The sequence below is a fragment of the Orcinus orca genome, chromosome 19, assembly GCF_937001465.1.
Source record: "Orcinus orca chromosome 19, mOrcOrc1.1, whole genome shotgun sequence".
Taxonomy (NCBI): domain Eukaryota; kingdom Metazoa; phylum Chordata; class Mammalia; order Artiodactyla; family Delphinidae; genus Orcinus; species Orcinus orca.
In genome coordinates, this window is record NC_064577.1 from 33,687,967 (window position 1) to 33,712,491 (window position 24,525).

Sequence of the window (24,525 nt, forward strand, 5' to 3'; positions counted from 1 at the left end):
CACCTGTCTTTTGTCAATTTAATTTTCAGGACCTCCAAGCACAGTCCCAAAAGGGAAGAGGGAAAATTTTTCCTCTGGCAGAACCAAGTTTCATTGTATCATTTCATCCTTAAGTATTTCAACATACCCAAAGGACAGGAGTTTTTAGAGAAACAACCACAATATCATTACCACACCTGAAAAATAACAATTTCCTAATATCAAATATCCATCCTTGTGTGTCCAATATGGCAGCCAGCTGTCATATCTTGAGTGCTCGAATGTGACTGGTCTGAATTAAGACGTGCTGTAACAGTAAAAAGACACACCAGATTTCAAAGATTTAGTGGGAAACAAAAAAAGTAAAAGAATTCATAATTTAAAGAATATTGATGACATGTTGAAATAATATTTTTATATTAGGTTAAATACATTATTGAAAATAATTTTATCTTTTTATCTTTCTCAATGTGGCTACTAGAAAATTTATATTTATGTATGTGGGTGGGATTTCTGGAATAGCAGATTGAGGAGCTCACCAAATCTCATCCCCAAAAAGCAGTGATAAAACTGGGCAGAACTGTTAAAAGCAACCATTCCAGGACTCTGGAAGTTGACCAAAGGCATACAATATTTGAAAAGCACTTATTAAAAAAAAAGTACTGAACATCTGTAAGAAGAACAATGGGAGTCTGTGGAGTTTTAGTATTGAACTACTTTTATTTCCTCCCTCCCCATGGTAGTTCCACCAGAGCCAGGTAGGCCTTGAGGACCTCAAGTTCCTACAGACACTGGAGAGAACTGGCTTGATTGGGGGAGGGGGAAAGCCCCAAAGAACAATTGCAATCACAGTAGCAAACAACTGGGTAGAGGCCTGTATCTCAGCTGCCTGAGGCCATGATAATGGTTGGAGCAAGCAATAGTCCAGCCAGAATTTTTTTTTTTTTTGCGGTACGCGGGCCTCTCACTGTTGTGGCCTCTCCTATTGCAGAGCACAGGCTCAGGACGCGCAGGCTCAGCGGCCATGGCTCACGGGCCCAGCCGCTCTGCGGCATGTGGGATCTTCCCGGACTGGGGCACGAACCCGTGTCCCCTGCATCGGCAGGTGGACTCTCAACCACTGCGCCACCGGGGAAGTCCAATACTGTGTCTTGAATATCACAGCAGTCTTCCTTATTTTCCGTGGGAATGGGCTGTCGCTTAGTACGTCAATCACCTCTTATGGACATGTAAGTGATCTCTGATATTTTGCAACTTCAAATAATGCTGCAATGAGGGACTTCCCTGGTGGCGCAGTGGTTGGGAGTCGCCTGCCAATGCAGGGGACACGGGTTCGAGTCCTGTTCTGGGAGGATCCCATGTGCCACGGAGCAACAAAGCCCGTGCAGCACAACTACTGAGCCTGCGCTCTAGAGCCTGTGAGCCACAACTACTGAGCCCACGTGCCACAACTGCTGAAGCCCGCATGCCTGGAGCCTGTGCTCCGCAACGGGAGAAGCCACCGCAGTGAGAAGCCCGTGCACCTCAATAAAGAGTAGCCCCCACTCGCCACAACTAGAGAAGGCCTGTGCGGAGCAACGAAGACCCAACACAGCCAAATAATAATAATAATAATAATAATAATAATAATAATAATAATAATAATGCTGCAATGAATCTGCTTGTGTATGTGTGGTTTGGTTTTTTACAAAAATTGCTGTAGATATACATTTAGGATAAATTACAAGACGTGGGAATGCATAGGTAATCTTTCTGCAGATTGCCAAATTCCTTCCAGAGGATTTGTGCTCTTTTGCATTGCCACCAGCAGCGCATGAGTCCCTGTCTCCCCACGGCCTCACCATCAGAGGATGTAGGCGGTGTTCTCAATTTGTGCCTGTCTGATGGGTAAGGTATGAGATAGCTCAGTGTGGTTGTCGTTTGTATTTCTCTTAGAATGAGAGAAGTGTCTTATTATGTTAGGTGTCTAAGTGACTTTTATTTGGTATATATATATATAAACTTTTTAACAGATTTATTGAGGTATAATTAACAGTTTAAAACTGCACATAAGGTGACAAGGAAATAAGTTTTTACATGTATGTAAACAGTAAAACTACCACAATCAAAATAATGGAAATATTTATTATCCCCCATGCTTCCTCTACCCCTTTGTAAGTCCTCCCTCCCCTCCCCCTCCTATCCCTAGCAAACACTGATCCATTTTCTGTTGCAGATTAATTTTCCTTTCTAGAACTTTGTATAAATGGAGTCATATTACATAGACAGATGGTCCCCAACTTATGATGGTTCAACTTACGATTTTTTTTACTTTATGATGGTGTGAAAGCAATACACATTCAGTAGGAACCATATTTCAAATTTTGAACGTTGCTCTTTTCCAAGCTAGCAATATGCAGTCTGGTCCTCTCCCGTGATGCTGGGCAGCGGCAGCGAGCGCAGTCCCCAGTCAGCCCGTGATACGAGGGTGAACAAGCATCCTGGACCCAGACAACCATTCTGATTTTCACTGTCAGTATGGTATTTAATCCGTTACGTGAGACAGTCAACACTTTATTATAAAATAGAGCTTGTGTTAGATGATTTTGCCTCACTGCCCACTGATGTTGGTGTTCTGAGCACATTTGAGGTGGGCGAGGCTCAGCTGTGATGTTCGGTAGTTTAGGTGTAGCAAATGCATTTTCAGTTCACGGTATTTTCAATTTATGATGGGTTTATTGGTCATAATCCCATCGTAAGTCAAGGAAAAGCTGTCCTCTTCTCTGGTCTGGTGTCTTGCACTCAGCATTATTATTTTGAGATTCATCCATGCTTCTGTGTGTATCAGTAGTTCATTCCTTTTTATTGTGGAGTGGTATTCCATTTCAGAAATGAACCACAATTTGTCTGCCTATTCACCTGTGAAGGATTGTTGTTTCTAGTTTTTGGCCATTCCAAATAAGGCTGCAGGAAGCATTCACGGACAAGTCTTTGTGTGGACATATGCTCTGTTTCTCTCGGGTAAATGCCTAGGAGTGGAATGGCTGGGGCATACGGTAGGTGCGTGTTGAACCTTTCAAAGAAATCGCCAAACTGTTTTCCCGTGTGGTTCCACCATTTTGCATTCCCACCAGCAACGTAGAAAAATTCGTTTCTCCACATCCTCACCAACACTTAGTATGCCTAATTTTAGCCATGCAAATACGTGTGTGATATCTCAATGCGCTTTTAAAAATATATTTATTTATTTGGCTGCGCCATGTCTTACCTGCGGCTCGTGGGATCTTTTTTTTTTTTCCGGTACGCGGGCCTCTCACTGTTGCGGCCTCTCCCGTCGCGGAGCACAGGCTCTGGACGCGCAGGCTCAGCGGCCATGGCTCACGTGCCCAGCCGCCCCACGGCATGTGGGATCTTCCCGGACTGGGGCACGAACCCGTGTCCCCTACATCGGCAGGCGGACTCTCAACAACTGCGTCACCAGGGAAGCCCTGCCTATATCTTCTTGACTTTGTGTTTTGTGTGGGATTTGTTCATTTCTAAGTTGTCCAATTGTTTGGCATTAAGTTGTTCATAATATTCCCTTACTAGCCTTTTAATATATGTAGAATCTTAGTGATGTCACCTCTGTCGTTCCTGATACTATTGGTAATTTGTGTTTTTTCTATTTTTTTTCCCAGCTCAATCTGTTTTAAGGTTTATGAATTACTGGTCTTCTCAAAGAAGATTTTAATTTCATTTTCTGCTTTTCTGTTTCCTATTTGACTTTCACTCTGATATGTATTATTTCCTCTATTCTGCTTAGTTTGGGTTTCATTTGCTCTTCTTTGTTTAGTTTAAGGCAGAACTTGAAGTCATTAATTTGAGACATTTCTTCTTTTTTGACATAGACCTTTATTGTTATGTATTTCCCCTACACTGCTTTAGCTGTACACTACAAATTTTGGCATGCCGTCTTCATTTTCAGTCAGTTCAAAATACTCTGATTTCTCTTCTGATTTCTTCTTCAACCCATGGGTTATTGGAAGTATGTTATTTGGTTTCTAAATATTTGAGGATATTCTAGAGATCTTTTTGCTATTGATTCTAATTTTATTCAATTATGGTCAAAGAAAATACTTTATAGAAGCTGAGTTCTTTTCAACTTATTGAGGCTGGTTTTATGACACAGAATGTGAACCATCTTAGTAGATGTTCTATGTGAATCTGAAAAGAATGTACATTCTGCTACTGTTGGCTGGTCGGTCTATAAATGTCAGTTGGTTGATTGTATTGCTCAAGTCTTACACATCCTTACTGATTTTCTACTTGTTCAGTTATTGAGAAGGGTTTTGGAAATCTCCAACTGTAATTGTAGATTGCCTGATTTTTTTTTTTTTTTTGGGCTGCACCATGCAGCGTGCAGGATCTTAGTTCCCCGACCGGGGATTGAACCCACACCCCCTGCAGCGGAAGCACGGAGTCCTAATCACTGGACTGCCAGGGAATTCCGATTCTTCTTCCAGATCTTTTGCTTTGTGTAATTTGGAGCTCTGTTATAGGAGCACGAGTTCTCATGTCCTTTGGATTAGTTGACACTTTTATCATTATGAAATGATCCTTTATATCTAACCTATTCTTTGCTCTGAAACCTACTTTTTCCGATATTAACATACCTGCTCCAGAAACTTTTTCACACTATGTTCTGATACATGTTGTAGCATGTTATCAGAACTTCATTCCTTTTTAAGGCTGAATAATACCCATCATGTGGGCAGACCACATTTGTATACTCATTCATCTGTTCACAGACTCTTGGATTATTTCCACCTCTCGGCTGTTGTAGATGAGTAACACTTCTTGTTATGAGCATTGGCGTACGAGTATCTGAGTCCGTTTCCAATTCTTTTGAGTTATACCTAGGAGTGGAATTACTGGCTCACATGGTAATTCTACGTTGAACTTTCTGAGGAACATATAACGGCCCCCGGATGTTCTGGGTTCAACACATCCTTCTAGAAGTCTAGCAGTGGGCCTGCTCCCCCGGCCCCAGATTCAGTCCTGGCCCAGTGCAGGGCCCACCTCTCTCCCTGCTCCATCTCACCTCTGCTGTTGGCCCAGAAGCTTCCAGCCCAGTGCGTCCACCTCATCCCTTGGCTTGGCGAGGTTCAGATGCTCAGGGGCCTCCCTGCCCCACTACTTCCTTCCATGCAGCCTTCATTCCTTCTGCCTAAACCTGTGTGCTCAGTCTTCCGCTGGACTAGGCCAGTTAAGCACACGCTCACCTAGGTGTTGCTGTGAAGGTATTTGGTCCGTGTGCTTCACGTCTACGATCAGGTGACTTCAAATAAAAGTTTACTCTCAATAATGTGGGTGGGCATCCTCCACTCAGTTGAGGCCAGGAGAGAAAACCTGAGGTTTCCCTGAGGGATAAGGAAATCTGGCAAGGGTACCCTAGGGGGTACCCCACGATTATGCCAGTGGATCATAAGACGGCATACCTGTCTCCTCCTGGTCAAGCTTCCCTGATAGAGGGGCCCCTGCCTCAAGGTGTCCAGCCTGCTTTCAGGAGCCAGGCGTTGCCCCCTCCCTCCAGCAGGGAGCAGAGGGTGGTCCCTTCCGGGCCACCAGGACTTGGCCAGGACAGCGCAGGCTCACAGGGCTGGTCAGGAAGAAAGGATGCCCAGAGGCCAGAGCGCACGTGCGGTTTAATCGTGGGGAGGCTCCAGAGAAGACAACATTTCTACCAGGTTGGTGTAAAAATGAAACAGTATCCAGACATGGTTCTTTACACAGACAATTACAGTAAATTTCAAAATCCAAGCAGCAGTTTGAATGTTGTTTCTTGAAAAATGAACACAGACGAACAGGGTGGGTGCCCAGTGCCCGGGGCTGCTCCGCTCCACTGCCGGCATCATGGGGCCCCGGCCTGGCTACCGTGCGCCGGCCTCACAGGTGGACCAACCGGCGTCTCCCTGGCGACCCAATAAATAGGAGAATCCAAACGGAGAAACGACAAATGGACCCGCGTGGCAGAGCCTGCGCGATTCAGGAAGCTTGGCCTGGCTGGCGGCTCGGCCGACTCTTCACAGACCAGGCAGGTCTCCGAGTTGGCGGCGCGGGTCCCAGCCCCGCGCCCGGGGCAGCCGGGATGGGGGTGGGAGCGGGGAGGGCGCTGGTTCTACTGGTGGCTGCACGTGGGGTGCGGGGCCGGCAGGGTGGGCCCCGCATGCAGGAGCCTCCGGCCTAGCCCTCCCGCACGCTGACCCGGGGCTCGGCCAGGGAGCTGTGGATGATGCTGAGGATGGATTCCAGCCCGCTGCCCTCCAGCAGCGTGCGGTGGTCACCCTCGATGACGTGCACGGACACCTTGCCGTCGCACACCTGGGACAGGTTGTAGTCGGCGCCCAGGTCCTCGCCGTAGGTGCCGCCTGTCTTGGCGCGCAGCAGTGTCACGTTGCCATGGTAGGTGGCCTGCGGCGTGTACTTCTCGGCCGCCCGCAGCTTCTGGTAGAAGGAGCGCGCCGCGAAGCGGACGGCATGGCGGTCCAGGCCCGCATGGCTCTGTGCGATCAGCTCCACGGCGGCTGCCACGCGCTCCTCCAGGCCCTCGAGGGGCAGTAGCGCCTCCAGCACCTGGAGGACAGACAGGACGATGAGTGGCGCCAGGCACGTGAATGGGGGCAGGGGTGTCGGGAGGCCTCTGGCCGCGCGGTATCTGCAGACTCACCCTGCCGTGCTCCGCGTCAGTGAACTGCTGTACGAAGAAGCACATGGCCTCGGCCTCGGCCTCGGCCTCGCAGCCAGGGGTCATCTTGGCACGGTAGCTCTGCAAAGGGAGGAGGGGCTGCTGCAGTGGCGGCACAAGGGGCTGGGACTCCAGACCCGGCCCCAGGGGCGCCGTTGCCGTCCTCACCTGCGTGTAGGCCAACACGTAGGTGTGCGAGCCATCGAACAGGAAGAGGCTATTGTTCGTGGGGCCGGCGCTCTGCTGTGCCTGCAGCTGTGAGCACATCTCAAAGGCCACGCAGGCCCCATAGGAGTAGCCAGCGATGCGGTAGGGCCCCTCTGGCTGCACCTGCCTGATGCACTCGATGTAGTAGGCGGCCAGGCTCTGGATGCTGTCCAGGGGCGCAGCTGCAGGGACAGCGTGAGGCTTAGCCCTTGTCTGGACGTGCACGTCACCCCCAACCCACTGGGGGACGGAGGAGGCCCGCTGTGGGGACAGCCCCGCAGGACCCTGACACACCTCCCGTGCACTGCAGGCCGTAGGTGGGAATGCTGAGCTTGGCAGCCAGGCTGTGGAACACCGTGATGGAGCCCTCGATGGGGTGCACCAGGAATAGGGGCCGCTCGGAGCTCTGCACAGAGTTGAGTGGAGCCAAGGTCGGGCCCTCAGGGTTCACCAGCAGGGTGCTCAGGTTCAGCTGGGCCTGCTGCCGGGCAGGGCTGTCCTCCTTGGGTGTGGGGGCCACCAGCTCTGTGAAGAGGGGCAGATGCCAGGGAGGGCCGGGGCCACATGGGGTCCCCTGCTACAGTCCCCCAGCATGCACACATATACACGCACACACCTGACTGGGGCTGCTGGTGGCTAGGGTAGGAGGTGGATGGGGGCACTGGGCTCCCACTGAGGGCTCTCAGGATGGGGCCAGATGGATGAGCCCTGACCTGGGTGGGGGCGGGTGGGTCCAGGCTGCTCACAGGCCAGCAGCACTGAGAGGACCTGTGCTGTTTCGGGGATACCCCCCCCCCACACCTACCATCAGCTGTGCCAGCCTGCGAGGAAAGTTCCTGCAGCTTCCGGAGCGTGAGCTGCTGGATTTCCCGCATGGACAGCACCCGGTCATGCTCTCGCTCCAGCGTCTGGCGCACCTCCACGGCCATGAGTGAGTCTAGGCCCAGGTCTGCCAGTGAGCTGTCCAAGTTGACAGTGGCCAAGTCACGGATGCCTGGGGAGAGGCGCTCAGTTGGCAATGGGGGATGGGCCTTGGTGGGTACTGTGCCCTGATGGCTGGGTCTTCCCAAACCATCATCACTAGGGTCATGGCACACAGCACCCACCCAGCTCTGCACAGACCACCTGTGTCTCTCCCTCCATGAGCAAGCCGGCATGCCCCCTTCTGCAGCCAGGGAGACCAGACTCAGGGGAGCTGAGTGTCTGCCAGTTGGGGGGTGCAGGGTGCTCCCTCACCCAGGATGTGAGCCACAGCCTTCACCAGGTCCTGCTGGCTGCTGCCGTCACCATGGGCTGCGGCCTTCTTCTCCGCCAGCACAAAGCTGCTCAGGACGGGGTGGGGCTGGTTCAGGAAGAGGTCCAGCACCTCCATGCAGGAGATGATGCGTTGGGGCAGTGTCCCGCCAATGACTATGTCGTTGGTACCCATGGTCTCCAGCACGACGCCCACATCGCCAATTGCACCCCACTGCACGGCGAGGCCTGCGGGTGAGGGAGGGTGGGGGGCCGGGGTGAGAAGGGGCACAAGTGAGGGTGGCACCGCAGGAGTGGAGGAGGAGGGGCGGGCGGACCCACCTGGGAGGCCGTCATGCCGGCGCTTCTCACATATGCGCTCCATGGCGGAGTTGGCGAACCCGTAGTTGGTCTGGCTGGCGTTGCCACGCCCGCAGCTCACCGAGGAGAAGACCACGAAGTAGTCCAGCTCGGGGCATGCCTCCCGGGTCACCCTGTGGGTTCTTGAGTCACCCCCAGCCGGCCTCCCCAGCCCACCGGCCGACATGCCCAGGATCCCTGGCTCGCCTGCCAAACCGCCTCCACTGTCCCGGACCCTTGGTTCAGACCCCGGCAGAGGCCTGTGGCCTGGTCTCTGGACAGCAGTGTGAGGGTTGTGCGGGGGAGGGCTGGGAGAAGGAGAGAGAGAAGGGAGGAGCCCACCTGTCCAAGTTCAGGGTGCCATTGTACTTGGGTTTGTTGACGTCCTGGAAGAACTCAGGGGTCTGGTTCTCCAGCATGGCGTCTCTCAGGACCTGGGGTGAGGGGATCTTAGCACCTGCCTTTGCCCCAGGGCTTCGGAGGGCTTGCTTGGGGCGGGGGGCTTCCCTGGGCAGCTGGCTGCAGCCCCTTTAGAGCCGTCCTCACCATGGCCAAGTTGAAGACGCCGCCTACAGGCCCAAGCTGGGTGGCCTCAGTGATGAGGCTCCGGGCACCATCCAGCGAGCTGGCGTTGCTGGTGGACACCAGGACCTGCACACCCTGGCGTCTCCACTCACGGACCTGCCTGGCCTGGTAGCCTGCGGGACACAGATGGTGGGGATGGGCAAATCAGGGCTCTGGCCCTAGGCCCAGGCGCCCGGAGGGCAGCAGGACGGGGAGCTGACTGAGGCCTCTCCCACCGCCCCACCCTCGTGCTCCCTGGGGCCGGTCACCTGTGCGGATCCCGGAGCGGGAGGTCAGCACCAGCTTCTGGGCCCCTCGCAGCATGAGCCACTGGGACAGCTCTAGGCCGAAGCCACCCAGGCCCCCTGTGATGATGTAGGTCTTGTGGGCTGGGCAGTAGGTCTTGGACAAGGCCGCCGTCAGGGTGGGCTTGGTCCCTTGCAGCACTGCCTCCTGCTCTTCCTCGCGTACCTGCAGCCCAGGTAGCACCGCTGTTCACACACTGCCGGCAGGGGCCGGAGCTGGGGGTGCCTGGGGTGCCCTACTCACCTGGAGGACCACTTTGCCGATGTGTTTGCCCTGGGCCATGTAGCGGAAGGCGTCCTCCACCTGGGTCTTGGGGAACACGGTGCACTTGAGGGGCTGCACCACACCGTCCCGGATGCCCGCCTGCAGCAGCGCCGACACCTCCTGCCAGGTGGCGCTGTCGTCATCAAAGATTGCATCCAGCAGGATCCCGTGGAAAGTCACGTTCTTCAGGAAGATGGCCATGCCTGGACAGGTGGGCAGGTGGCGGCCTCACTACTCAGCTGACAGCCCACCCTGTGGACCCCTGCCCTGCCCAACAGCCCCCTGCCCACCCGGCCTGCTGCCCAGCCTCACCCAGGGGATGGTTGTTGGAAAGATCAAATTTGCCAATTTCCAGGAATCGACCATGCTGGGCCAGGCACCGCACGCTGGCCTGCAGCTTCTCTTCCGCCAGGGAATTCAGGACGAGGTCAACACCTTGGGGTGGGGGGGCAAGAGGGGTCCTCACAGTCAAGACCACTGCCCAGCCAACGTGGCACAAGTCCAGAAGGCCAGACCCTGTCCCCGCCTGGGCCAGTGTCTCCTCCAGCTTGGCCGGAGAGGGGGGGATGGGAGAAAGAGGGGGCTGAGAATATGGGTGGATGGCGGTTGGCTAGTGATGGGAGCCACTCACCCTTCCCGGCCGTGTGCCAAAGCACGTGCTGCTCGAAGGACGTGTCCCGGGAGTTGGCAAAGCTGGCTTCGTTGAGCTGTGGGAACCTGGCCTGGAGGTATGCCCGCTTTTCAGCTGACCCTGGTGGGGAGAGACGCTGCTGGTAAGTCTGGGCTTCAGGCGTTGGAGGGGCAGTCCTGGGCTCTGGGAAGGGCTGTAGGCTTACCCACAGTGGTGAAGACACAGCAGCCCAGGCTGAGAGCGATGGCGATGGCGGCCTGACCCACACCGCCCGAGCCCGAGTGGATGAGCACTGTCTCCCCAGGCTGCATGCGTCCGCGTACTACCAACGCGTAATAGGCTGTGGCATAGACGACGGGCACTGAAGCTGCCTCTTCCAGGGTCCTATGGGCACAGCGCAGGGGTCAGCTCTGGCCTGATCCCTGGCCACATCCATGTTGGGCCCCAGGTCACAGCCCTGACCGACTCACCAGTTGGAAGGCACGTCCCACAGGAAGTCTTGAGACACCAGAATGGAGGTGGCCAGGCCTTCGGCGGGCACCAGCCCCATCACACGCTTGCCTCTGGCATCTCGGCCGGAGAACTCCATGCCCAGCATGCAGTCTCGAGCGACCCATTTTCCTGGGGGCAGATGGTGGGTGAGCCCCTTACCTCCCCAGGAGGACCCCAGTGTGTGAGCTTGGGCTCGAGGAGCCTCCCAGGTTCCTGAGCATTGTGGGGTGAGGACCCCCCTCTTCCCAGGTCCTGGCCCCAAGGGTCTTTGTTCTGGTCCCCCCACCGTGTGCTGCCTGTACCTGGGATGGCGTCAGGGGACAGCTTGCCCGTGGCCAGCATGATGTCTCGGAAGTTGAGGGAGGCATAATAGATGGTGCAGAGCTGGACTCCAGGGCCAGTGGGCTGGGCGTGGCGCAGAGGAGAGCAGACCCAGCGGATGGAGGAGAGGTCCCCTCGGGTGAGGATGTTTATGAAGGCATGCTCTGTCTGCTCCTCTGGCCGGTCTGTGGGTGACAGAAAGTGGAGCTGCCACAGGGTCACACGCAGCCCTGGGCTGGGCAGGGCTTCCAGCCAGGGTCCCCCTGCCCTCTCCTTCTCAGCCCACCCAGCTGCGAGGTGAGGAGACTGGGGGGGCAGGGTGGCACATTGGGCGCTCACCCTTTTCCAGTGGGAAGTGGCGGAACGCCCCCCAGGCCCCGTCCCGGTAGACGTTCATCACCAGGTCCCCCTGTAGCACCTTCTGCAGCTCCAAGGAGTTTGGGTCCATCTCAGGGGTGGGGGACGTGCTACTGAGGTTGGACACCAGGACGCACCTATGGGCAGCCAGACAGGTGAGGGGAAGCTGGGGGGGGGGGGGTTGGAGGGGAGGAGCAAGGGGCATGCAGCTCAGTGGGCATCTCACCGAATCCGGTGCCCGCCGGGCTCTTTTCGGAGACAGTTCACCATGCCCACGACACCTGAGGTGGTGCAGCCGACGGCCATGAGCCACACGGGCCGGGACGAGGAGTCAGCCAGGATGTTCTGTAGAACGAGGGAGGGGTTGGCTTCTGGGGGCTCCCCAGGCCCCAGCGTTGGAGCTGCATTAGCCAGGCCTGGCCAGGGCTGGGAGGGACTGACCTTCAGTGAGTCGACCCATCTGAAGCTGGCGTCCTCCACGGACAGGAAGACTGGGCTATCCTGCGGGGCTGGCCGGCGGCACAGGAAGAGCACAGAGCCGTAGAAGGACCTCTTCAGGGCCACCAGGTGCAGGGATGCCCCGGTAAATAGGCTCTCCCACTCGTCCTGTGCGTTGGGGGGTCAGTGCTCGGCAGCCTCCTGGCCCCTCCCCATCCCGGCCCCTCCCCATCCCGGCCCCGCCCCGCACCTGGCTCAGGAGGTGCTGCCCCCCTTGATGTGACTCAGAGCAGGTGAGAAAGGCGACAGTCTCCCCCAGGGAGTAACCTCCGAGCAGCGTGTGCAGCAGCAGGAAGCCTCCCTCCTTCAGGGTAGCCGCCATGTTGCCAACGGCCGTGGCCGGGTCACCAAGGGTGGCCAGGGCACAGTTGCACACCAGGAGGTCAGCCCTGCTCAGGCTGCTGGGGGCCGGGTCCACAGGGTCCCACTGGCCTTGGGTCAGGTCGAGCTGCTGCAGCTTGGCTTGGGCAGCCTCCAGGGCCTGGGGGTGGCGGTCAGTGGCTATGTAGTCCAGCTGCATCAGGGGCTGGGTGTTAAGCAGCGCCGGGATGCGGGAATAGAGTCGGCCGTCACCAGCCAGCACCTGGGGTGGAAGAGCTCCTTGGATCAGCTGCCGCGGGGCAGGCGCACCCACCCCCTCAGCTGGGTGTCTCCCAGAAAGGCCCACCCACCAACTCCGCTGAGGCCACGGGCCAGCGCTGCCCTGTCCACAGCACCCGCAGAGCCCACCTCCAGCCCCTTCTCTGTGCCCCTTCCCCTTCAGTGTGCGGGCGGCCTCGCTTCAGAGGGGCCCCGGCCCTCCTGGTGTTCGGGGCTGCCTGCGTCTGGGTCCACAGTGCTTGCCTCTGCGCCCAGCACCCACCTCCACCACCTTCATTCTGAGGCTGGCCGTGTTCTCCAGGGCGGTGTCCACGCACGCCTTCAGTGCTGGGGAGTCGAGGAGGCCGCTGAGCAGGGGGTCGTCACACAGCAGGGGCCTCTCCTGGGCCAGGACCTGGCCCAGTTCCTGCTGTAGGTTCCCATTGAGTTGCAGTTGGCAGGCAGCGGCCAGCAGCCGAGGCAGGCCCTGCTGCGGGGCCTCCCGGGGAGCCTGGGCACTGTCCAGCCCGGGCACCACCATCTTCAACCCCTGCTGGGCCACCTTCGTCTGCAGTGCCTGTGCCAGCCCTGGGGAGGAGAGAGATGGGTGCTAGGGAAGAGCCTCAGCTGGGCTGGGGTTCCTGAAGGTCCCCCAGCAACTGGTGTCTGCCTGGAGCAGGGACTCAGAGGTAAGCAGGACCCACCGCCCGGCTCTGCCCAATGACAGCAAATAGAAGGACGGAGTGGGCAGTCCAGTCCTCCAGGGCTAGAAACTGGCATCAACCATCTGGACCACTGGGCGGGTGAAGGGCTGCTCTGCCTCCCACCCAGGTGTGAGCCCTACAGAGGGTGGATTCTCCAGAGGGTGGGTTCAGTGCCTTGATGGCCCTGCTGCCCCTCCCCAGCTCTCCCCACCCATCAGGTTGGGTGTGAGCCCTGTGTAGGGAGCTGTCTCATGGCATTACGCCTATATGCCTGGCTAGGGGCATAGACAGAAGGGGACAAATCTGTCACCTGTGTGTGCTAGGCCTCCTCTGAAGACATCAGCTCTGGGTGGGGGGAGCCAGGCCTGGGGGCAGTCACGAGGGGAAGGCAGATTTGGGCTCCACATGAAGGAGGGGCTGTGACGGGGCGATGAGGGGAGGTGATGAGCTCCCCTTTGCCAGACTGGGCACAGGAACTGGGAGCTGGACCCCGGGATGAAGGGGGTGGGCGCAGGCCTCACCCCTGCACAGCTGCAGCTCCTCCTGCAGGGCCAGGCTCCCAGCCAGGCACCCGCTCTCCACATGCGGCGTGAAGCAGAACTTCTCCAGGACGGGTGCCAGCTGCTCCTGCTGCCGCCGAGGGGCCACCGAGGCGTGGAGCCGCGAGATGTGGACGCTGCCGGCCACGATGCTGTTCAGATACCTGTTCACCACCACGTCGGCCACTGCGGGGACATGCTGGGTAAGTGCGGGCAGCACCTGGCGCAGGGACACAAGTGTGCGGGGCCAGGGCGGGGCTACCTTGTGTCTCGCCTTGCAGCGCGTACAACTTCTGCCGGTGGGTGGTGGGGTCGATGTGGATGGCGGTGATGCGTGTGGGCAGGCACAGGTTGCGGTGGCCCGGGACCAGGAGGGACATCTGCAGCATGGTGTCCAGGAAGGTCACCCAGTTGTCTTTCCACAGCAGCCGGCCTGTGTTACCTGGGGTGGAGGGACCATCAGTCGGCCAGGTTGGGTCTCTCCCCCAGTGGGCCCTCTCCTCCATGCGGCCCCCTCACACCCACAACTGCCCTCCCTTCACCCAGCTTGGGCATCTAACGCCGGGCAGCAGGAGTTAGCCCCAAAGCATGTTCCTGAGTATAAAGTGGGGCCCCCTTGCACCCACCTTCGAGGTTGGCCTCGAGGATGCCCTGGAAGTGGGGGCCGTAGTTGTAGCCCCGCAGCCGCAGCTCCTTGTACACGTCGCTCTGGCTCAGGTGGAACGCAGCACTGGGGTCTACAGGTGTGGGGCCCGTGCCATACTGGTTGTCAAAGAGCCTGGGATCGGGGTCCTTCCACTGGTGTATCTGCCCTGTGGGCGGGGGTGGCAGAGGGCCTGAGGGCAAGGCCGGGCTGAGCTGGCAGCCAGGGTCCACCCAGAGACCCCCACCAGGGACTCTGCAGCCTGGGCGGGTGCCCCCGCTCACCGCTCACGATCAGGTTGCCGTTCTCAGACACCTCGAAGGTGCACGAAGCCTCCAGAAGCCGCACTTCCAGGGGCATGGTCCCTGCAGGCAGCAGGGTCAGAGGTCAGCAGCAGAGGTCAGCAGGCGGCACTCCCGCCCCGCATCCCGAGCCGCCGGCCTCACCTGTCTTGGGCAGGATGGTGGCCTGGTGTAGTGTCACGTCCTCGAACACCACAGGCACCTGCTCCATGTTTTGGTCCAGGGCTCGTGCCAGCGTCTTCCAGACCAGGAATAGGTAGCCAGTGGCGGGGAAAATTACGCGGCCGTCGATGCAGTGATCCAACAGGTAGTGGTCAGGGGTCTCAGGGCTGGCATCTGTGGGGCATGGGCCTTAGTGCCAGCGAGCGGGAGGAAGGAGCCGCCCCCCGCCTGCCCACACCTCACTCACCGATCTTATAGACAGTGGCAGAGGAGCAGCTCGAGCCGCTGGGGAAGTCCTCCATGGCGGGCACATCCCAAGTCTGGCTGTGGTCCCACCTGATGTGCGGGGAAATGAGGGGGGTCCCCCGGGGGGCCGGGAACTCCACGGGTGGGAACAGACCGTTGGGGTTGATGTCAATGCTGGAGGGTGGAGAGGGGAGATGTGAGCAGCACATTTGACCCCAGGACCACCCTGGGGTGGGTACTGCCAACCGTTCTCCCCTAAGGCCCCAGGGATGACCGAGACGGGGTGGGGTGGGGGCTGCAGTGAGGGTGTGACGGTGGCCCAGCACCCACAGCCCCGCTTCCTGGGGACGATCTCAAGGCCAGCCTATGGCTGAGGGGCTCCCAGGGTCAAGCAGGGCGAGGGGACGCACCCCATCAGGTGGAGCCTGCCCACGTTGCCGAGGAAGAACTCCAGGTTGTCCCTGTGGTCCTTCTTCATCAGCGGGATGACGGTGCAGCTGGACTTGAGGCCTCTCTTCAGGATGGCCTGAGAGGCAGAGACAGGCTGGGCCTCCCCGACTAGCTCCCACCCAACCCCACAAGGCCACACGGAGCCCGACCGCCATCCCTCCCGGACCTGACCATCCTGCCCCCCCAGCACGCACCTGCAGCAGGGCATGGGGGGCGATCTCCAGCACCACGGCGTGCTCGGGCACGTGCCTCAGTGCCTCCTGGAACAGCACAGGGCTCACCAGGTTGTTAACGTTGTACTCAGCTGAGAATGTGCGGGCCAGGTGGCCCTGCCACTGGGCCTCGGGGATGGAGGTGCTGAGCCAGTACGCGGAGCGGGGCCGTGGCTCCCGGATCACCTGCACACACGGTCAGGCTGGGTCGGCGTGAAGGAGCTTGGGGCCGCCTGCCCGCCTGTCCTCCGGGAGGCCCCCGCCAGGCAGCCCATGGGGCAGCAACCCACCTTCTTGAGTGCCTGCAGCAGCGCAGGGGCGATGGAGTCCATGAAGTAGGAGTGGAACGCTATGCCACCCGTCCGCACCTCCTTGGCAAACACACCCTCCTGCTTCAGCTGCTGCACGAACTCGGACATTGCGGCCTGGGGTGGGGGCGGGGAGGGCGCAGGGGCGCTGGACGAGCAGTCCTAGGCCTGTGCCCCGCTCCCCATGCAGAGCTCACCCTGAGGGATAGGAAGGGACTTGGGGATGAGGCCTCGCCTCCCAGGGCCCACCTGAGGTCCGGAGATGGTCACAGAGTCCTTGGAGTTGTGGCAGGCAGGCACGATACCAGGGGGGCAGCGCCGCTTACACTCTTCCCAGGACAAGCCTGGGGACAGAGACAGCCTCAGAAGGTGGCCACAGGGAGCCGGCACCCTCACTCGGCCCCTCCCCAGGGAGAGGAAGACGTTGCCGGGGTGGCTCTAACGACAGAGGCCGTGATGACAGCTGCAGAGCGGTACCCTTACGAGGCACTTTCACCCCTGCCGTGTCTGATTTCAGGCAGAGGTGTCGTTAATGCTACCCCAGAGGCGGGAGCCAGTTTCGGCTCAGTATTGAGGCCAAAGGCTCCTACGTCTGACCAACCACAGAGGACCTTGGCCTCACTCTCCTGCCAGTCCCTCAGGTTTTCTCGGGTGTCCTTCCGTCCCCAGCCCTGCCTGCCCGAAGTGCGAACACGCCCACTCCTTCCCCTGCAGCCCCCAGTTAGCTCAGGCTCATGGGAAAACCATGCTGGCCTCTCCTGATGCCCATGGGCAAGTGTGCTGAGCACCAAGGCCAGCAGGCTCAGGGAGGCCATACAGGGCACACTGGAGCAGGCTGTCAGGGTCGCTCTCACCCTGAAGTGAGGAGGACGGCGGCCGGCGAGTCACCCCAGAACCCTGCCTCTGCCCAGCACCAATGTCGAAGGTGCCAGCGTAGACATCCCCTCCCACGGAGACCCTCAGGCCCATGGGTGGAGTGGGATGGCAGAGCGCAGGGCAACACCTACCCACAGCTGCCATGGCCCCAGGCGGGATGTTGGCCTCCTTGATGCACTGGGCCCTCCAGTAGGCAGCGAGGACAGCCTCCTCCTGAGAGAGGCAGCCGTCAGCGTAGCCGCAGGCCACCTCACCCAGGGAGTGCCCGATGATGCCGTCAGGCCGCAGGCCCATGGAGGTCAGCAGGTCTATGAGGGCAATCTGGGGGAACAGGGTGCGTCACGCCAGTCCCGGGGACGCCAGGCTGACCGCCCTGCCGGCCCGCTCACCCCAGACCCCGGGGGTGCACCTGGATGGCAGTGAGGCTCACGAAGGACTGGACGGTGTCATCAAAGGTGGCCTCATCTGTGCTCAGCAACAGGTCCGACACCTGCAGTCCCAAAGGCTTCACGGCCTCGTCTGAGCGCAGGATGGAATCGCGGAAGCTGCCCAGGCGCATGAGGCTCAGCCCCATGCCGCGCCACTGTGCGCCCATCCCTGTCCCAGCGAGAGGCGTCAGGGCAGGGCTGCGCGGCCCTGCCCCCACTGCCCTCGGGGACACCCTGGGGAGCCGGGGGCTCACCGGAGCAGATGAACCAGAGTGGGCGCTTGCCAGCCGGCACCTGGTGCACCTCCTGGTTGCCGCCCTGGCCGCCCAGCACAGCGTAGCCACGGAAGGGCATGGTGGCCGTGGGGGCGGCCGCGATGTCGTTGAGCATGCTCACGAAAGCCAGGTCATGGCTGTGCCGGAGGCCCTGCTCCAGCAGGCCCTGCACCGCCTCAAGGGTGCGCCCGCTGGCCCGCAGCAGACGGGGCAGGGCAGAGTGTGGGGCAGGAGGCGGGGGCGGCTGGGCGTTGGGCCGGAGGATGACATGCACGTTGGAGCCGCCAAAGCCGAAGGAGTTGATGCCCACATTGCCCCCGAGAACGGGCAAAGGCCGGTCCACTACCTGCAGCCGCCCGTCTTGCAGCGCTGGGATCTCGGGGTTCGGGCTGTGGAAGTGCAGGTTGGGGGCCCAGACCCCGTGTTCCAGGGACAGCAGCACCTATGGGTGCCTAATGGTCAGTGGGGTGGCCAGCCCCGGGATCCCTGCCCTGCTGGTCAGGGTGGGCTTCAGGTACTTCCCTTCCTGAGGACACTCTGAGGCCACCTGCCCGCTGCAACAGACTTCCTTCCCCCCCAACCTTGCCCAGCCCCAGTGCAGTGGTCTGGTGACCGAGCCGCAGGCCCCTTCCCCTCTCGGCCTTGGGCCTCATCTAGGGTCCCTGCCACCTCCGGACTAATGGCCATGGGGCTAGACACAAAGGTCCCTCAGCCAGACTCCACCCCAGGTCCCAATCTAAGAGCTGCAGACGGGTGGCTACAGTGGCCCAGGAAGCCCAGAGCACCAGGGAGCCTGAGCAGTGCTGACCTGGATGCTCTGGGCTACCAACTGGTCAGCAGGCCACGGGGAAGGGCAGCCCTGGACAGGTGGGGCCGCCCCGCTGCTTCCACCCTCTGGCTTGGTCTCTTGTGGAGCAGTACCGGGCAAGATGTCTGGCCCAGTGGACTAGGGCAGGGAATGGCTACATGCTGGCACCCTGCTGTCTGGGTCTCAGTGGCCCACACCCCACAGCACAGCCTGTGGGGATCCTCCCCCGACCGGGCAGCAGGAAGCTGAGGAGGCAGGGGCAGGATGGCCCCAGACCGCCCGCCTACCTTGATCAGTGCTGCGAGCCCGGAGGCGGGCTCCGCGTGCCCCATGTTTGACTTGGTGGACCCGATCAGCAGGGGGTCCTGGCGGGTGGCACACAGGGCCCGCATGATGCTATTCAGCTCCTGGGGGTCGCCCACCTGTGGGGGACTCAGGGAGGTCAGGACTCCACCCCGGCACCTCTCTGGCATGGGGTGTGGGGTGTGCACACGGCCAGGCAGGGCTCTCACCTTGGTGCCAGTGCCATGGGCTTCGATATACTCCAGGGACTCGGGGGTCAGCCCAGCCGACTCGTACAGGGAGCGGATGAGCTGCTCCTGCACCTCTCCAGAGGGGAAGGTGACGCCTGTGGGCGGGGCCAGGCCTCAGCACACCACCAATCACCTAACCGCCTGCAGCCCCACCCTCACCCTGCCCGGGATGCTCCCACCTTGCTCTTTGAAGCCATCAGTGTTGGTGCCGGCATTGAGGATGGTGGCATACACCCGTCGGGCCAGGGACTTCTTGGTCAGCAAGACGGCCACCACAGCCTCTGCACGGCAGTAGCCGTCCCCTGGGGGCAGAGGGCACCTCAGGCCTAGGAGCTCAGGGCAGAGCTCAGGGGCTGGTGTAGGGTGAAACGGGGGCGGGGGGTGCTATCCTGTGCTCCCACGCCCTCCGCCCTCACCTGCTGCATCGAAGGACTTGCAGGAGCCCTCAGGGCTGAGCATGCCCAACTTCATGAACTGCACCGAGGTGTTGGGCTTCAGCAGGATGTTGATGCCACCCACAACGGCCGCGGGGCACTCCCCACTGCGGATGGCCTGGTAGGCGCTCTGCAGGGCCAGCAGGCTGGAGGAGCAGGCTGTGTCCAGGGCAACGCTGGGCCCTGCAGGCAAGGGCACAATGCAGCTGTGGGACTCCCCCAACCTTGGGGCCCTGGCAGCTTTAGCAGGTGCCCTCCATGTGGAGCCTATGATACCAGGACCTCACCCCTGCAGGCCCTCCTCGGAGGGGGGAGGTCAGAGTCTGGAAGGGTCTCAGCTGCCGTCCGGCCCCACCCTGCCCCAGTCCGAGGCCCAGAGGAGCTGTGTGTGCACCCACCTTTGAAGTCGAAGAAGAAGGAGAGGCGGTTGGCCATCATGGCGCGCTGGCAGCCCACCATACTGTAGCCCATGAGGGTCTCAGGGTCTCGACTCAGAGCCTCTGAGGCCTCAGAGCTGCTCACACCCACCCAGACACCGGTGTTCGTCCCACGAAGGGAAGCTGGGTTGATGCCTGTAGGAGACAGAGGTCAGCCCTAGCTGCTGTGACATGCCCAGCCCACCACCCAGCTCTCGCCTCTCAGCCTCCCTGGCTTGGGTGAGAGGAGGCTCCATCTCAGCCTGGCTCTGGAAGGGACGAGGTGGGCCAGGGAAGAGAGAGCAGAGCCACAGTGGGGCGGCCAGCCCAGGTAGGGCTGAGAACGGATAACCAGGTCACAAGGAACCAGGGCCCAGGCACGGGCGGGGTGCCAGGTGGGGCTCCAGGCTCTGGGTCAGGCAGCGGCCAGAGACAGCCGGAGGTGGGGACAGAGGGCAGCATTGTCCCTAGGCTACTCCCCTGGCCCCTGGTGTTGCTGGCAGGGTCTGGTGAGCCCTGAGGGCGGCCTGCCCTGGGCGGGCCAAGATAAGAAGACAGAGAGAGACAAAAGCCGAGTGTCCAGGCTTGGGAAGGAGGGAGGGACACTGGCTGGCCCCTGGGGAGCCGCATCCAAGGTCTCCGGGTGGGGCCTGGGCAGTGGAAAGGTCTCCACTTTCCCCTACCAGGGTCCTCTCACCTCCCCTCCACTCCACCCCAGGCAGCATGTGTCCATAACCCCATCACGCTCAGTGTCAACCCCAGAGACTACTTAGCATCTGCTGCAGGACAAGAAACTGCAAGGCCAGGATACTCACCCTGTCAACCACAGGTGGGAGCAGGCAGGCCCCAGGTTCCCCCTCAGAGCTGAGCTCTCACTGCTCACCTACTGAGGGGCCTCACCCACATGTCAGCCTCCCCTCTCCCACCTGGCAGGACTTCTACGTCCCTGGTGTCCCTGGGACAAGTCTGTGCCCTGGGACAAGGGGCAGCTGGCCTCGAGGCACTTGTCCAAGGCCAGACTCAACCCGGCAGAGAAGAGTGTGGAGGGTAACAGTCGTGGGGCCAGGTCTCGCCTCCTACTCTGCCTGGCACCCTCCCTCGCCCCCAAGATCAGCCGTGCAATGGGGAGTGAGGAAACTGGGGCATCAGGACGTGCCTGGGACACCTCTGGTGTACAGCTGTGAAATGTGACCTGCCCAAGGCCCATGCCTCCCCAGCCCACTGGCCCCGGCCCAGGACTCCGCTCCCTCAACAGCTCCTATGTTTTGGATGTCTTGTCACGAACACATGTTGCTCTTAGAAGCAAAATGGAGGAACGCTTTCAAGAGGAGCGGCAGGAACCTCAGGGATGGGCCCCCAGAAGTCCCAGGTTGGCTGTCAGCCTCCTGATGACCCACCTCCGTCCACAATGGCCTCATAGGTGACCTCCAGAAGCAAGCGCAGCTGGGGATCCATTGTGTTTGCCTGCTTGGGGTGGACCCCGAAGAACGAGGCGTCAAACCGGGACAGGTCCTTCAGCTTGCCTAACCGCCGGGGCAGGCCATACAGTCCTGTGGAACACACGCAGATGGAGGGGCCAGCCACGGAACCTCATGGCCCCGAGCGACTGAGAGTGGCGCCCCCGTGGCAACAGGGAGCCAAGGCTCCCCGGGATGGGTGGGCCCACTTCTGAGAGGGGGCCCTAGGGGGAGGCTCACGGGTGGTGTCCCAGAGCACAGCACGGTGGGGGGAGGGCCCCCTCCTCCTGCCCACCACTGTCCTGTCCTGGCTGGAGACGCCCTGCCTGGCCTGACACTGGCCCCAGAGGCTGAGGCCAGGCCAGGCTCCGCCACACTGACTCACATCCCGTAGATCAGGAAGAGCCGCTCTGCTGAAGAACCTACTGGGCGTGAGGGAGTCCAACCAGCTTCCTGGGAGAGCCTCGTGTCTTATCTGACAGTTTGGGACATGTGGGCCAGCAGTGGCTGGCCAGGCTCTGCAGGGACCAGGTGGTGGGCAGTGGGGCCAAAGGTGCTCACCCACCTGGCCTAGCTCTGGATCTGCCCCCTCGCAGCTTACCCAGCTCATCTGTGAAGTGGGCAAAGACCACGCCCAGGGCCAGCCCTCAGTCTCCTGCGGACTGGAGTTCAGTCCCTAGTCCACTGGCCAGAGGCCCCAGTTTCTCCTTCGCCCTGAGCCTTCTCCTGGCGCCATCTCGCAGGAAGAGCCTGCAGCATGGCCTCACCTTGGGTGACCGTTGGCTCTGCAGGTGGGACGGGAGCTCAGGCCAGAGTAGGCCTGTCCTGGTAGCTTGGAGACTGTGTACCCAGCGGCAGTGAGAGGAGAACCCAGGCCCACTTACCTGCCTTCCACCGCCTGTCATCATCCGTCACCATGTCCACACCGCCGATGAGATTGGCCCAGAACTCCTCCAAGTTCTCCGACTCAGGCAGCTTCCCGGACATGCCAGCGATCACCACCTCCTCCATGGCTGCTCTCTCTGCAGGGAGGGTGGTGTGGGGGCCCGGACACTGGTCAACCATAGCACCCACACTGCCAGTCTGCAGCCTCACTGGAGGCCCAGCTGCTGCTCCCCCAGCCCTGGCTCCCTGACCCCCCTCCTCCATCTGGCCCACCCAAGGGTCTGAGGGCAGCAGCTCAGAAAGCCCCACAACAAAGATCCACACGGCCAGCTCCTGTGCTGTGCGCCAGCCGGATGGATGCCCTGGGTGAAGTATGTGTACGGTGGTTGGGAGGCGGGAAGTCCACTCCGGTCCAGCCTGCCTGCACCTCTCACTGGCAGTGTTGGGCTCTCTGGGCATTGGCCCTGGCCTGGGGTGACCCCCAAACGGTCCTGCTGCAGTGGTCCCAGGAGGGGGCCTCACAGTGGGAGGCAGGCAGGGCCAACCCAGAGAAGGGCCCAAACCCTTCCTAGGAAAGGGCTGCCTGGCCATCAGCCTATCAAGAGCTGGCCAAGGGAATTTAGCAGGCGAAGGAGAAAGGGCAAACGTGCGGGTGAGAAAGCGCACCCTTGCTGACCGGCCGGCTCTGCACTCAGCACCCCACGCTGTCCTCCATGCTGGGCCCAACGGCTCAGGCACTGAGAGTGCCAAGGCCTGGGGGGCTCTGGGGCAAAATTGGTCCCTGCCCCACAGTGGACAGACCCAGCCTGTATGGCTGCTCCAGCGAGCTCCAACCTGGAGAACTACTCCTAGTCAGGTGCCGGTCAAGTGCTACCCAGACCCACACACCTGCACAGGTTGAGGCCTCAGAGTCCTGCTTGCCAACCTCCACGCAGCCTGCCTGGCCACCCAGACCCAGGTTCCCAAGACGCCAACGAGGGAGCCTAGGCTACCCTGAGGCTGTGGGCCCAGGATGGGGGCTCCTGTACAGCCCTTGAGGAAGGGGGCAAGGCCAGGGTTGATCCTGCACACTTCCACCAAGGCTCCAGGGCCTCATGGCGCTAATGACCGCTGGACTCGCCAACCAGCGGCCCTCCAGCGTCTCTCTGAGCAAAGGAAAGCACAAGCAAGTGGAGAGAGCGTCTTCCTTGGGTGCCCTGATCACCCTGCTGTCCCGGCAGAGAGGGAGCCCCCTCCCCCAGCGCTAAATAAAGAGCCCTTTGCCGGCCCTGAGGCACCAGCTCCCGGGGCGGCTGCTTCTCCAGAAAGCGCCCGCTCTGTTCTCCCCCTACTTGCTATTCACGCGGAGTCCGGCGGGACTAGGCAAGGGGGTGGAGACCCCTGCAGAGCGCACTGTTTCGCATGCGCCGCCGCGAGGCTGTACGGGGCAGGAGCCGCTCTCCCCCCAGAACTTCGGGGGCTCCAAACGGAGCCCACGTGGTGGGGAAGCCGTCCTCATCCGGCCCCGCGCCTCCTCCACCCACCACCCTCCCTTCTTCTTAGGCCCTCCGGTCGGCTGAGACTCTGCTATCCCGCACCCGGAGGTGGGGGGACGCTGCGGATGGAGGGGCTTGGCGGCCCGGCCTGAAACGAGGCCCTTGTGGGCTGCCGGAGCTGGGCGCACACCGGGCGGCTGGGGGCTCCTACAGGCCCTCGAGGGTCCGCAGCCGCCCGGCCCAGCCCAAGACCAAAATGGCTGTTCGCGGCGCTCCTGGGCGTCCGCCCCTCGCCATCCGCCCACCTGCCCCGCCGGGCCTGGGGCATGCCGCGAGGGCCTTTCGCCGCCCGGCCTCGGGCGCCCCGTGGGGCTCGAACATCCATACCGGGGGCTCGGACCCCGAGACCAGGGCAGGCTGTGCGGGGCTACCCCTCGCCACTGGCGCGCCGGACGACGCGCGCCCAAGGCCGGAAGATGCGGGCCGGCGGCGCCCCCTCGAGCCTGACCGCACCACCCCCGCCCCGGCCCCTGCCCGGCCCCAGGACTCCGGCCCCCGACAACCAACTCCCGACCCCGGCCCGGCCTGGCCGCTCGTACCTGGTCTGGGCGCGGGCGCGGGCGCGGGCGGTGGCGTGGGCGGCGAGGGAGAGCGAGGATGGAGCGCGCGGCGGAGGGGAGGCCGGGCCGCTTCCGTCTCTCTGGCTCCCTCTAGGCCCGCGCCGGCGCTATTTAACCGCTGCCGTCCCCGCGCGGACACGCCACATGGGCTGACAGCTTGGCTGCGCCGCCCAGGCCAATGAGCGTCAGGGCTGCGCCCCGGGACCAGGCGCGCCGCCGCCAGTGGGGTGATGCCGCGCGCCGCCGCCGGACGCCGGG

General features: G+C 60.8%; 1 protein-coding gene across 1 annotated transcript; it reads right to left on the minus strand.

The window, feature by feature from the left end:
* Positions 1-5,625: 5,625 nt before the first annotated feature.
* FASN (fatty acid synthase) lies at positions 5,626-24,404 on the minus strand. Its single transcript, XM_033438803.2, has 42 exons — positions 24,247-24,404; positions 22,172-22,309; positions 21,228-21,380; positions 19,813-19,986; positions 19,397-19,597; positions 19,160-19,282; positions 18,960-19,075; positions 18,735-18,869; positions 17,619-18,081; positions 17,346-17,533; positions 17,068-17,257; positions 16,310-16,404; positions 16,043-16,177; positions 15,735-15,938; positions 15,501-15,616; positions 15,092-15,264; positions 14,827-15,018; positions 14,665-14,745; positions 14,364-14,549; positions 14,000-14,179; positions 13,720-13,923; positions 12,778-13,082; positions 12,106-12,498; positions 11,859-12,023; positions 11,644-11,762; positions 11,400-11,554; positions 11,042-11,245; positions 10,718-10,868; positions 10,453-10,631; positions 10,248-10,367; positions 9,929-10,051; positions 9,596-9,819; positions 9,316-9,517; positions 9,029-9,180; positions 8,825-8,916; positions 8,465-8,616; positions 8,126-8,371; positions 7,695-7,883; positions 7,184-7,414; positions 6,851-7,071; positions 6,665-6,763; positions 5,626-6,570 (listed from the first exon to the last, which is right to left on the minus strand). The coding sequence occupies exons 2-42, from the start codon at positions 22,296-22,298 to the stop codon at positions 6,181-6,183; spliced, it is 7,548 nt and encodes a 2,515-aa protein (XP_033294694.1). The 5' UTR covers positions 22,299-22,309; positions 24,247-24,404; the 3' UTR covers positions 5,626-6,180.
* Positions 24,405-24,525: the final 121 nt, after the last annotated feature.

Excerpts from the sequence above, each read along its gene's own strand:
- FASN (XM_033438803.2), bottom strand. The coding sequence starts at position 22,298 with ATGGAGGAGGTGGTGATCGCTGGCATGTCCGGGAAGCTGCCTGAGTCG. Across the intron at positions 11,246-11,399 it reads CCACTTCCCACTGGAAAAGG|ACCGGCCAGAGGAGCAGACA; the intron begins GTGAGCGCCCAA and ends TGTCACCCACAG. Across the intron at positions 9,518-9,595 it reads TCGGCAAAGTGGTCCTCCAG|GTACGCGAGGAAGAGCAGGA; the intron begins GTGAGTAGGGCA and ends CCTGGGCTGCAG.